Here is a 14,083-nt window from a genome sequence, read left to right as displayed (position 1 = left end):
ATTCTATCTTTTACTCTCGTTCTGTGCTTCTCAAACTTCATTCTAACTCTTTTAAATCCTCTTAAAAATGACACCCTAGCTATGACTGTAACACTACATTCTGCACTCTCTCCTTTCCTTCTCTATGAACGGTATGCTTTGTCTATATGATGCGCAATAAACAATATGTTTCACTGTATACTAATACATGCGACAATAATAAATCGAATCAGAATCCAACGCGCACACACATCCAGCAGGGCACACATCAGTTGACTTGGATCTTTGCCGTTATACACGCTCCGAGCTCTCCTACCTTTTGGCTGAAATTTTTGAGTGGAGAAATCGGTTCCTGTGGGAATGAAGATGAAGAGATGAAATTTTGAGGCAAACAATGCATTGATTTTGAAGAAACTGCCAGTTTTATCTATTAATGAGCATCGAGTACGAGGCAAAACTATCCTGATGGCTGCAACCTCAGACGAGTGTGTGGCTAATGGCTCGTATAAATGTGGGGATTGATTGGAAAGTTGGTGCAAGTTTCTGAGATCACTTCACTTGATGCCATTCCATTGTATTTGTAATGTGCAGCACATTCATATAAATATACATGTAACATATTCATCTTCATATCAATGAAACAATACGTTTGATATATCTCGATCACTGTGGTTTACAAACAAAATACCTTCCAGTTTTAGAATTATTGCATACCCATGGCCAGTTTAAGAATCTCTACAGTGCAGAAGGAGGCCATACGGCCCACTGAGTCTGCACTGACTCTTATTCACGCTTACCCCATAACCCTGCTAATCCCTCCCTAACCTACGTATCTTGGGACACTAATGGGCAATTTAGTATGGCCAATCACCTTAACCTGCACATCTTTGGACTGTGGGAGGAAACCGGAGCACCCAGAGGAAACCCACCCAGACATGGGGAGAATGTGTAGACTCTGATTAGACAGTCACCCAAGGCCAGAATCGAACCCGGGTCCCTGGCATTGTGAGGTGGCAGTGCTAACCATTGTGCCACACAAAACTTTTGGCACAGCTTTAGAGTCTAGCATTATCATTCCATTGGGATTGACACTTGTTCAGTCTCCTTCAAGTCAATCTTCTCTTATAAAGACTGATGATTGGCCCTCAGTAAGAGTATGGTGTCCAATTCAGGGGATCACAGTTTAGAAAAAGGATCTCAAGCTCTTGGAGTGGGTGCTGAGGAGATTGATTGTAATGCGCCAGAGAGGAACATTTTCACTTGTACGTGGAGACAGGAGAATCCGGGGTTGTTCACCTCACAGTGGAGAAGGTTAAGAGGACAAATCAAAAGAGTTGTTCAAAATCATTAGGGGTTTTGAAAGAGAAGAAAGAGAAAATCTCTCTCAGTGTCAATCTGAACTTGAACTTCACATGTCAAAACTGAATGACAGCGACCAACCTATTTCTTTATTAAGGTCACAAGAAGGCTTATATTATTGACAGGGCAATGAAGTTACTGCGAAAATCCCCTAGTTGCCACACTCCGGCACCTGTTCGAGTGCACTGAGTGAGAATTTAGCATGGCCAAAGGACCTAACCAGCACATCTTTCAGACTGTGGGAAGAAACTGGAGCACCTGGAGGAAACCCACGCAGACACAGGGAGAACCTGCAGATGCCGCACAGACAGTGACCCAAGCTGGGAATCAAACCCGGGTCCCTGGCGCTGTGAGGCAGCAGTGCTAACCATGGTGCCTGTCTTACCCAGACCCTCTCCCGCACCCTATCGCAATAGCCCTGCACATCTCCCATGGCTAATCCATCTAACCGACACATCCTGGAACACTAAGGGGCAATTTAGCCTGGCCAATCTACCTGAAGGAAGAAGGAACCTACAACTGGGACTAAAGGTTACAGCGTGGTCAGAGAAACCAGGTGTGGATCAGTGTTCAGATGTTTATTTCAGTTTCCTGTCCTTTGCTCTGCTGCTGTTGCCCTGACATCAAGCAGTGTCAGCGAACAGGATTAGTGTACATACTGCCCATTACAAATACAGGAATGGCACAAGATACTGGCAAAATTCATCACCAACCCTTCATCGCTTTGATATTGTTCTTTTCTTCTTATAATAGTTGCAATGTGCAAATGTGAGGAATGAACTCTGGGAATGGATATCAGTGGATGGAAGAGGACAACCAACTGCACCACTGAGTTGACGAGCTGGTGCCCGGATTCTCCTCCCGGCCAGCCCTTCCGAGGTCCCCTTTAGGTCTACATGCCGGACAGGCGGAGCTGCCATTACAGGGAAACGACGGGGCGGTCGGTGGAATTTACTCCAAATGAGACTCAGTAAATACCCGCCAGGAGCAAAGGGGGAACTATCAAAACAGCAAATCAGCTGCGCTGGACAGGGGAGCAGTAAGTTTCACTTCCACAGGCAGACTGCTGAAGCAGGTTCGTGCAAACTGGGGCGTGCGTAGGGGAGCGTGCAAACAGGAGGCGTGTGTGGGGGAGGCGTGCATAGGGGAGGCGTGTGTAGGGAAGGCATGCGTAGGGAAGGCGTGCATACGGGAGGTGTGTGTAGGGGAGGCGTGTGTAGGGGAGGCTTGCTTAAGGGGAATGTACAAGGGGGAGGGACGTGTAGGGGAGGTGTATGGGTGTGAGTGTAGGTGAGGTGTGCATGGGGGTGTGTGAGGGGAGGTGTGTGTGGGTGTGCGGAGGGGCGATGTGTGGGGGGGGGGGGCGGGTGCTGCATGGGCGAGAGCTGTATAGGATGACTCGCAAATGTGTATTTAGCTGATGGATATGGCCCCACACTGAGGTGGTTATTAAAGTGCGAGAAAGTAAATGAATGGAGCAAAATTAACAGAATGAAGGAATGCAAAAAGGAAGGAACAAACAGAAAGAGTGGAGTGAAAATGATCAACCACAGAAACGGGCTACAATATAAACTACTCTCTTTCCTTCCAGTTTCTCTCTCAAATATCTGACAATTTTTCAGGCCAATTCTTACAGATTGCTCTCCTCCTGTTTCAGCCTGCCCCACACACTACACTGCCATATCCCCACACCTTGCTGTCTGCTCAGTAAACATACCATAATTGGTTAAACCCAAGGAATAAATAAGAATATTATCCACCTGATAAATCTGGATAAAGTCTGCACAGATAACTATCAGATGCACAGAAAGAAACTAGCTGACTTCATCCCAGCAGACAATAACTTCTGTCAGACACACATGAGAAGATCCAGTCCCTTATTCCACTGACAGAGATGTGATGAAGATGGAATGATGAGAAAGAGTCAATGAGGATGATTGATGCCGATGAGTTTGTACTGGAGAGCTGGGAAGCTTAACTGTGACAGAGAAAGTTAGAAACACACACTAGACTGGATCAGAGAGAAAGGTAGATTAGCCTTTCAATGCCAGATCTCATGATAGATTAGATTCAATTAAGTTAGCCTACCTTTCACTCAAATATTGTTGGATCTTCTGGATAATTCCAATATGCTCTGTTTTTATTTCATGTTTCCCTTTCAATATCGAAAGAGTTGATTCATGCACGTACAGACCAGAGTCCATGCCAAGAGATGTGCCCAAGCCACGGCTAATGCTGTAAATTAGGATGCAGTGAGACATCTTTGGCAGCACCTCCCAGACCCACCGCCTGGAAGGAAAGGGCAGCGGGTGCATGGAAACACCATCACCTCCAGATTCCCCTCCAAGTCACGCACATCTGGGAACCATACTGGCCATTCCCTCATTGTCACTACCAGTGTTGGGTCCTTCCTGTCACCAAAGGGGACCGCAACAGGTTAGGGAGAAGGCTCAGAATAACCTCCTTGGGGCTGGGAGGGGTGGATAGGCAATAGATGCTGGCCTCGCCAACGACGCCCAAAGCCTGAGAATGAATGTTTGAAAAAATCATATCAACTCAGCAAAGCAACTTGCAAAGTGCTTGTTATTTTTGTTCCATTGTAAATCTGTCCTTGAAAGGCAGAGCCAAAAGAAAAATCTCAAGAGATGCTTAACGCTGCCTGCCAGGGCTGCTCTTTCATGTTGTACCCTGCACAAATAGTTCAAAGCTGATGTCGGAAGTGTGGTACATTTTTTTTGCAGAAATATTATTTCTGAATGACCAAATCGCTCTGAAGGTGTCTTTCCATTCCTGAAATGGAGAGCGATCGTAAGAAGTTGTTACATTTCTTAACTTCTTCCTCACTGGGGAGGCATGGTGGCACAGTGGTTAGCACTGCTGCCTCACAGTGCCAGGGACCTGGGTTCGATTCCCAGCTTGGGTCACTGTCTGTGTGGAGTTTGCACACCTGTGTGTGTTTCGTCCAAGAGCTCCAGTTTCCTCCCACACTCCAAAGATGTGCAGGTTAAGTGGATTGGCCATGCTCAATTGCCCCTCAGTGTCATGGAGGTGAGCAGGGTAAATATGTAGGGTTACGGGGATGGGCCATTGTGGGATTGTGGATGGTGCAAGCTTGTTGGGTTGAGAGGCCTCTTTCAGCACTATAGGGATTCTATGATTCTATGAGTGAGAATAATTGAACTGCTCTTTAAAAGAACCTGCACATGGGCTGAATGGCCTCTTTCTGTACTGTCTGACTCAGAGGACTAGTATTCGGACTGGACTTTGCCCTGTGCTTCTTTATCATGGGGTCATGGATGAGTGGATATTTTGGCGGAGAGCTGGTTTATTTTCTATCCTGACAAGCAGTTGATGGGTAGTACGGTGGCACAGTGGTTAGCACTGCTGCCTCACAGTGCCAGGGATCTGGGTTCAAATCCGGCCTCGAATGTCTGTGTGGAGTTTGCGCATTCTCCCCATGTCTGCGTGGGTTTCCTCCAGGTGCTCTGGCTTCCTCCCAGAGTCCAGCGATGTGCAGGTTAAGGTGCTTGGCCATGGTAAATTGCCCCTTAGTGTTCTAAGATATGTAGGTTAGGGGGATTAATGGGGTAAATATGTGGTGTTACAGAGAAAGGGCCTGGGTAGGATGCTCTGTTGGAGGGTTGGTGTAGACTCAACGGGCTGAATGGCCTCCTGTAGGGATTCTATGATGACATGTAGTTGAGGTGACACTGGCAAGTTGGCCAAATGAGTGCAGTTTACTAAACATAACATAAATAGCAGGAGGAATTTCAAATGGCATGGCTTTCACATCTCCTCAGGGAGCAGTTATTAAAATCTGAATTATTGGAATAAAAATCAGTGCATCTTTGTGTATTTTCCTGAAAACTGTTTCAGACCATGAACGATAATTTCAAAAGAAAAAAATCAAATTGAAGCAAATTTAAGACAATGATCAGGAAAGAAGTTCTACCAATGGGTTATGCTTTATGATGATCAGGATTGGAATTACTATTGTGACATCCTCAGCTTGGGTTTCATGATGCTTGATAATTATTTGTAAAATATCCTTGTCCTTGTGCTCGCAATAACTATTTAACAAGCTGGACTGTCTGTTCTGCTTTGTAGAAGGATGTCTTGTGTCTGTCAAGCCAGTGGGTTGCATTGAAGCTGGTAGCTATGCATGAATACTTTGCCTGCCTTCCCTACTCATAGATCATAGAATCCTACAGTGCAGAAGGAGACCATTCAGCCCATTGACCACAATCCCACTCAGACCCTATCCTCATAACCCCATGCATTTCCCCTAATTAGTCCCCCTAACACGAAGGGGCAATTTGGCATGGTCAATCCACCTAACCCGCACATCTTTGGACAGTGGGAGGAATCTGGAGCACCCAGAAGAAACCCACACAGACACGGGGAGAACATGCAAACTCCACACAGACAGTGACCCAAGCCAGGAATCGAACCCGGGTCCCTGGACCTGTGAGGCAGCAGTGCCACCGTGCCATCCCTCTTGAAAAGACTGGAGGTTTGCACCTTTTGAATAAATGCAGAAACAAAATAAAAGTGGGCCTTTACTCCCACACACTTAGCTTTTGAATTCCAATGCTCCTGTTTCCTTTTTTAACGGTTGAAGACTATTTATTGAAACTACTAGCTGAATTTAGATTCAAGCTAATGCTAATATTTCTTACAGTTGACATAGCTTGAAATTAGGGCTCTCAAGACTCAACTCACAATCCTGTGAACCCAGATGCTAATAGGCCTCTTTGAAGGCACTTTGACAAGCAGTGCGCTGCCAACTTGCGGATCAGACGCTAAATAATAATTACTGGGAAAAGATTAACAAAGTCAAACCTTGAAAACATCTAATTATGCAGTCGAGGCTTGAACAGATTTCGCAAACAATTATTTCACTGTGCCGTTGCGTGTGTGGTGATGTCATTGGAGAAATGACTGGATTACACAGCAGTGGTCTTTGCCTCCACACAACACAAGGGTGTGTCCAACTGCAGCAATGCCATGCTTGAGTCATCCTCTTGCACAAGTTCACTTGCCTCAAATGTAAGACAGGAATGGAAAGTTGGAGGCTAAATGGAATCAAAGTACGAATCAGCCATAATGTAAGAGAACGGCAGAACAAACTCCAACGTCTATACCCAATGTCTTACATTTTTAAAATTGAATTGTTCACGGGAATTGGGCGTTGAAGGCTAGGCCAGTATTTATTGCCTATCCCTGAGGGCATTTTAAGAGTCAACCAAATTGCTGTGGGCCTGGAGTCACATGTAGGCCAGGTCAGGTAAGGGCAGCAGATTTCCTTCCCTAAAGGACATCAGTGAGCCAGATGGGTTTTTATGACAGCCAACAACGGTTTCCTGGTCATCAGTGACCTTTAACCCCAGACCTTCACTGAACTCAAATTGCACCATCCGCCATAGCGGGGTTCGAACCCAGGTCCCCTGAGCATTACCCTGGGTTTCTGGATTATTAATCCAGTGACACCGCCGGGTGGGCGGTGGTGTAGTGGTACCTTACTTGGAAGTCAACAATATTGTCCTGATTGCTGCCCACTTTGATGTCTTTCTCTATGACACATTTACTGGTGTGTGCTCTCATAGCCTCCTTCTCACTCCTTTTCTGTGAGCATTGAATCCCAGCTGGCCGACAAACTCCTCAGACATCAACTGGCTTCAGTTGTCATGTATAAGTGGGCATTATTGATAGGTTGAGGCTGGCTGCTTCCAGCTGTTGGCTGGAATCGTAGTCACAGCTGACTGTCCAAATTGGTGGAATTTCAGATGTAATGTAACTGGCTCATTTAAGAGTGCATTTTGAAGGTCTGTGTACTTGACTGATCGCCTAATGATGCAGTTGCATCAGAATCTATTGAGGCAAAAATGCAGTAAATATATTGACGTAGTCCAATTTGCTTTGTATAGTAAAATCACCAGCTGTGGCCCCAACACTGGCCCAAGAGCAGACTATTTACAACAGCCTTGTAGCTCAACAACTAACAGTTAGTGAATAAACCAGGCACCTACACTCTTTAACACAGAACAATAAAACATACTGACAATTGTATACATGATGGGAATTGCTGGACTAACAACAATAGGTGTGTTTTAACGCCTGAAGTGCTGATTGCCTTTTACAGTTTTCTCTCAGTGCAGAGCTAATATCTTGGAACATCTATCAAACACAACCTGTAAATGTTAGTTTAGCAGCTGCTCAGTTTCATGCTATTTAACGTTTAACTCAGACTGACAGCACGAAAGACTTTGACACCCACCAGACAGGATGGTTTTACTGAACTGATGTCTAATCACCTGTTTAGAAACTTAGAAACTAGAAGCAGGAATAGACCATTTGGCCCTTCAAATCTTCTCTGCCATTCATTTCGATCATGGCTGATCATCGAATTCAATATCCCAATCCCCTCTTTCCCCCCATATATCTCGGTCCCTTTAGCCCCAAGAGCTATATCTAATCTCTTCTTGAAATCAGACAATGTTTTGACCCCAACTACTTTCTGTGGTGGTGAATTCCACCCATTCACCACCCTCTGGCTAAAGAAATTTCTCTTCACCTCAGTTCTAAAAGATTTACCCCTTATCCTCAAACAATGATCGATAATTAAAAGTAAACTATAACCCCAGTCCTCAAACTATGACCTCTAGTTAAAAACAAACTATGAGCCCTAGTTCTGGATTCCCCCACTACTGGGAACATTTTTTCTGAATCTACCCTGTCTAACCCTGTTACAATTTTATAAGTTTCTCCCTCACCCTTCTAAACTCCAGTGAATGTAATCCTAACCAACTTAGTCTCTCCTCATATGATAGATCTGCCATCCTAGGAATCAGCCTGGTAAATCTTCGCTGCGTTCCCTCTACAGTGAGGGCATCCTTCCTCAGATAAGGACACCAAAACTGCCCACAATACTCCAGGTGTGGCCTCACCAGCACCCTGTACAATTGCAGCAATCCTTCCAATGAGTGACTGGATTGCTGAATTCCTCATGGATATGTGATGTTTTGTTTAGCCAATGCACCCGTCCTTACAGGTTCCTGCGAATGAACTGGACAAGTGACTTCAATAACAAAACAAAAAGGTAGCAGCATCAAACAACAAGAAATAAATAAAGGGGGAAAATGCAGCAGTGAATTCAAGCAACTCAAATAGTTCTTCTGAGATAGCTGAAGCACAAAAAAAAATTACCTCCTGAGACAATACTATCAATTATGACCAAAAAATACTATCAGAAAAGTCATCTGAAAATCATCAGGTCTAGCTTCATTTTCCCAAAGTGTTAAATGTATTACTTGCATCTGAAAATGCAACACAAATCTCACAATTAACCTGATGGCAGGTGAAGTGATGCAGCTTTGCTATGATGAATGTACAACCTGTAACAGTACATAGATTAACACATTGCCAAGCCAGCTACCAGCCAATTTGTGCATCCATGCAGGTCCAGTGATTATCCCCCTTTGTGTACGCTTCAAAATGAAATGGTTTTGACAAGCTCAGTGCTTTCTTTGGAGCCTTCCGAGGGATCGCTGCATGATGAAGAATATTCATCCCTCAGCTAACATGATCAGAAAAGAATGCCCTGCTAGTCTGGCTATTGGCTGATTGCTGCTTGTGGAATCTTGCTGTGCTCAAATTAGAGTCATAGAGGTTTACAACATGGAAACAGGTCCTTCAGCCCAACTTGTCCATGCCATTCTTTTTTTTTTAACCATTAAGCTAGTCCCACTTGTCTGCATTGGGCCCATAACCCTCTAGACCCATCTTAGCTTCTGTACCCATTTTGCCGTAATTCCTACATTACAACAGGGGCTACATTTCAAAAGTGCATCTTGGCTGTGAAGCACTTTGGGACACCAAGACGTTGTGAAAGGCACTATAGAAATGCAAGTGCCTCCAGCTTCTCTTGTAACCAAGTGAAACAATCGAGAAGGGTGCGAGTCAGCTGAGTTTACGAGAAATGGTGGTGTTGGAACAGGATGATACCTGTTCATGTCGACCCACTACACCTCTGCATTCCTGATTTTACCACGGACCCTTCCCACAAGGAACAGCCTCGTTGGGCTGCTTTCAGGACTCCACCTAGCCAAAGCTTCAGAGCCAGCCAATGAGCCAGAGACGCAAATGTTTCATCTTTCAAACCAAGCGGAAAATCCTTCAACATTTCTTCTGCTTTGCCAGGAGTTGTTTCCTCCCCTGGGCTCCCAGCACGCACACGCTCCAGCAACAGTAACCTCTAAATATTTACTGATTTTCCAAAAATAATTGTGGGCTATTTTAAACTAAGCTGCCCTTCTGGAATCCAATCAGCTCTGGTGCAAGGAGATGTTTTATATCCCGTCCGGGCTCACTCTCTACTGAATCCAACAAAAGCAGTGTAGGGCAGTGTATAAAGCTGGCATTATTCCCAATTCCACCGAATTCCCAAACTGCACATCAGGCTAAGATGATACCCAATGATTGAAATGATTGTGCTGACACTGTCAAGGTGTTGAATACTCTGTTAGCTAAACACACACTGGTATAAAAGCTGATTTGGGTGCACTGCAGGCTGCTGTATCTTGTAGCCAAGCTGACAACTGGTGGAAATATGATATCCATTGGGGCAGGAGGGCTGGTGTTCTAGTTGGATGACAGTTTCTCTGCTTCCTAGTCTATATCCTGCTTTTATTTCACAAAGTACATCAGACCGTCATCATTTTATTTTGTGTCACTTTGTCCCAGTCCCTCAGGAAAATGTCGACACTTTTGCTGGCATCTCTCCTTGAGGCATCCTATCCTCTGAATGAAATCTCACTAAACAGTAACATGTAGAAAAGGCAGTTTCTTGACAGCCTTTGGCACAGGTTGTCAGTACACCAAGAAGAACTGAACATGAGTCAGCACTGAAACCACAAACACTTCACAATGCACTGTACCCACAAACAATTCTCAATATACTGCATACACATACACTTCTCGATACACTGTACGCACAAACACTTCTCAATACACTGTACTCGCAAACACTTCTCAATACACTGTACTCGCAAACACTTCTCAATACACTGTACCTGCAAATACTTCTCAATACGCTGTACTCGCAAACACTTCTCAATACACTGTACCTGCAAATACTTCTCAATACACTGTACTCGCAAACACTTCTCGATACACTGTACCTGCAAACACTTCTCGATCCACTGTACCTGCAAATACTTCTCAATACACTGTACCTGCAAACACTTCTCAATATGCTGTACTCGCAAACACTTCTCAATACACTGTACTCGCAAACACTTCTCAATACACTGTACCTGCAAACACTTCTCAATACGCTGTACTCGCAAACACTTCTCAATACACTGTACCCACAAACACTTCTCAATACACTGTACCCGCAAACACTTCTCAATACACTGTACCCGCAAACACTTCTCAATACACAGTACCCACAAACACTTCTCAATACACTGTACCCGCAAACACTTCTCGATACACTGTACCTGCAAACACTTCTCAATACACTGTACTCGCAAACACTTCTCAATACACTGTACCCACAAACACTTCTCAATACACTGTACTCGCAAACACTTCTCAATACACTGTACCCGCAAACACTTCTCAATACACAGTACCCACAAACACTTCTCGATACACTGTACCTGCAAACACTTTTCGATACACTGTACCTGCAAACACTTCTCGATCCACTGTACCTGCAAATACTTCTCAATACGCTGTACTCGCAAACACTTCTCAATACACAGTACTCGCAAACACTTCTCAATACACTGTACCTGCAAACACTTCTCAATACGCTGTACCTGCAAACACTTCTCAATACGCTGTACTCGCAAACACTTCTCAATACACTGTACCCACAAACACTTCTCAATACACTGTACCCGCAAACACTTCTCAATACACAGTACTCGCAAACACTTCTCAATACACTGTACCTGCAAACACTTCTCAATACGCTGTACCTGCAAACACTTCTCAATACGCTGTACTCGCAAACACTTCTCAATACACTGTACCCACAAACACTTCTCAATATACTGTACCCGCAAACACTTCTCAATACACTGTACCCGCAAACACTTCTCAATACACTGTACCTGCAAACACTTCTCAATACGCTGTACTTGCAAACACTTCTCAATACGCTGTACTCGCAAACACTTCTCAATACACTGTACCGACAGAAACTTTTCGATACACTGTACCCGCAAACACTTCTCAATGTACTGTATCTGCAAACACTTCTCAATACACTGTCTCCACAAACATTCTTTTATATTCCTGCACTTCCAACTCTTCATGGTACTCCTGCACCATTGTTCGATATATATGTACCTGCAAAAGCCTGCATTGGGCTTTCTCAGTTTTGCTTGAACGCACGGAGAGCAGGTGAAAGCAACAACTAATTCATCCCAATTCCTTCTGCACTTCTTACCTTAAAGCCAATGTCTCCTTTCTTGCAGCAGAGGCAGGCAAGCATGAGGAAGATAAAGGTGAAGAGGCCAGAGAAAGACACTGCTACCACAGCCAGTGAGGAGGACCATGTGAGTTCACCAATCGGCATCCCATCTGGTAAAATAACAAGCCGGACAAGGAGCTTTAGTCGATTGCCAGATAGATCAAACATTGCTGAAGTTTGATGGAAAACCCCATGATGTTATTGAATAAATAAAACTTTACAGTCACTTTCTTCAAGAACATTCACATGAAACCGTTCAATTTGGCAGAAATCATGAATGACCTTTTGTTTTGGCCTTTTTAGAAAGTTTCTCTCAGTTCAAAATATCACAGCTGAGAAGTGAAATAAATAACCTGATGTATTGCGGAAGTGCTTTGAAATGAAACTCAATGTCAGTGGGAAGTAACTGTTGTTGTAATATTTTCCCCGTTGTTGAGTTACTGCCATGAACTCCCAGCTGTTTACTGAGCCAGAACTGTTAGTAAATTTGCTTAAAAGGCATAGCAGTATTGTCACTGGACTAGTCATCCAGAGACCCAGGGAAACGCTCTGGGGAGCCTGATTTGAATCCCACCACAGTAGATGGTGAAAATTGTAATGACTTCAATCAGGCCATTGAGGATGGCCTATTGGAATCATCATCTCCCTGATTTAGGATCCAATTGATGGGCCAATCTTTTCCTTGTATTTAACCTGGAGTGTCAGTTCCTCTGGCACTCCCGAAGGTATACTGCCGACTCGTAGCACTGTGTACTGCTTTTGGAATTGTAAATAAAGGGATTTTGTTGGAGGGCCGTCTGCTTCTGAGGACTCATTACAAAAATTGAATTCAATAAAAATCTGGAATTAAAAGTCTAATGATGACCCCAAAACCATTATCCACTGTCATATAATGAACCCCATCTGATTCACTAATGTCCTTTGGGGGAAGGAAATCTGCTGTTCTTACCTAGTCTGGCCTACATGTGACTCCAGACTCACAGCAATGTGGTTGATTCTGAAATGGCCCAGCAAACCAGTCAACTGAAGGGCAATTAGGGATGGGCAGTAAATGCAGGCTCAGCCAGCGATGCCCACATCCAATGAATAAAAAAGACTTACAGAATACAAATATGCCGATGAATGTGACTAAGTTAAATACATTTGAAATCCACAACACTGTCATCCTTTCTTTCTCTTAAGCTGGACCTGTGCCATAATCACCATCAAAATGATGCCAGAACTATATATTGTTGGATAAATTTATACTTCTCGCACTAACATGTTTCCACTTTTCATGTTAGATTAGGCATTCGAAGATCAGGTGCAAGGTGGGCAGATCGAGAATAATGCTTTTTCTACTCTTGTCCTGACAATTTATTCTAACTTGGTGGAGAAGGTGGTGCAGTGGTAATGTCACAGGACTAACAATCCAGAGGCAGTGCTACTGCACTGAGGACACAGGTTCAAATCCCACCATTGCACTGAGGTGGCAAGTTGGCAAGCACTGCTGTCTCACAGCACTAGGGACCTGGGTTCAATTCCAGCCTTGGGTGACTGTCTGTGTGGAGTTTGCACATTCCCCCCGTGTCCACATGGGTTTCCTCCGGGTGCTCCAGTTTCCTCCCAAACTCCAAAGATGTGTGGGTTAGGTTGACTGGCCATGCTAAAATTGCCCCTTAGTGTCAGGGAAATTAGCAGGGTAAATACATGGGGTGATGGGGATAGGACCTGGGTGGGATTGTTGTTGGTGCAAGCTCAATGGGCCAAATGGCCTCCTTCTGCACTGTATATCTGAGAAATAACAGCAGCTGGTCAGATTGAATTAATAAAATTTGGAATCGAATGCGCAGTTGAATTTTCCAGTCCTTCCTGCTGGGATTTTCGGGTCTTATCGAAGACAATGGGCTTCTGAACAGCTCACCGCATTTTACGGTTCTGCTCTCACCCCTGCTGCAACGGGGCTGTAAAATTTCACCCCTAGTCTCAGTGATGGGTGACCATGAAACTATCACCGATTCTTATAAAAACCCATCTGGTTCCCTAATGCCCTTCAGGGAGAGGAATCTGCCGTTCTTACCTGATCTGGCCTACATGTGACTCCGGACCTATAGGGATGGGGTTGACTCTCAACTTCCCCCTCTGAAATGGCTGAGCAAATCACTCACTCTGAGGGCAAATAAGGATGGGCAACGAAGGCTGGCCATGCAAGCAATAGCTGTTCATCCGGAGTAAGGTTACTCCATTCGCAGAACTTTTAGAATTAACTTCACAACGTAA

The 14,083-nt window shown here is 44.4% G+C and overlaps 1 protein-coding gene across 4 annotated transcripts in view; it reads right to left on the bottom strand.

The window, feature by feature from the left end:
* Positions 1-14,083, bottom strand: part of aatkb (apoptosis-associated tyrosine kinase b) — a 301,371-nt gene that overhangs the window by 100,252 nt on the left and 187,036 nt on the right. For 3 of the 4 annotated variants that reach the window (XM_080209476.1, XM_080209474.1, XM_080209478.1), the window contains exons 2-3: positions 11,801-11,934; positions 296-331 (exon numbers count right to left, since the gene is read on the bottom strand). In XM_080209476.1, the coding sequence (XP_080065602.1) occupies positions 296-331; positions 11,801-11,929 (165 nt within the window). In that variant the 5' untranslated portion in view covers positions 11,930-11,934. The remainder of the gene's footprint in view (positions 1-295; positions 332-11,800; positions 11,935-14,083) is intronic. The other variant, XM_080209475.1, reaches the window with a different exon arrangement.

Source organism: Carcharhinus amblyrhynchos, chromosome 21 (assembly GCF_965287045.1).
Source record: "Carcharhinus amblyrhynchos chromosome 21, sCarAmb.v2.hapA, whole genome shotgun sequence".
Lineage (NCBI taxonomy): Eukaryota > Metazoa > Chordata > Chondrichthyes > Carcharhiniformes > Carcharhinidae > Carcharhinus > Carcharhinus amblyrhynchos.
This window is presented reverse-complemented; position numbering and strand designations above follow the sequence as displayed.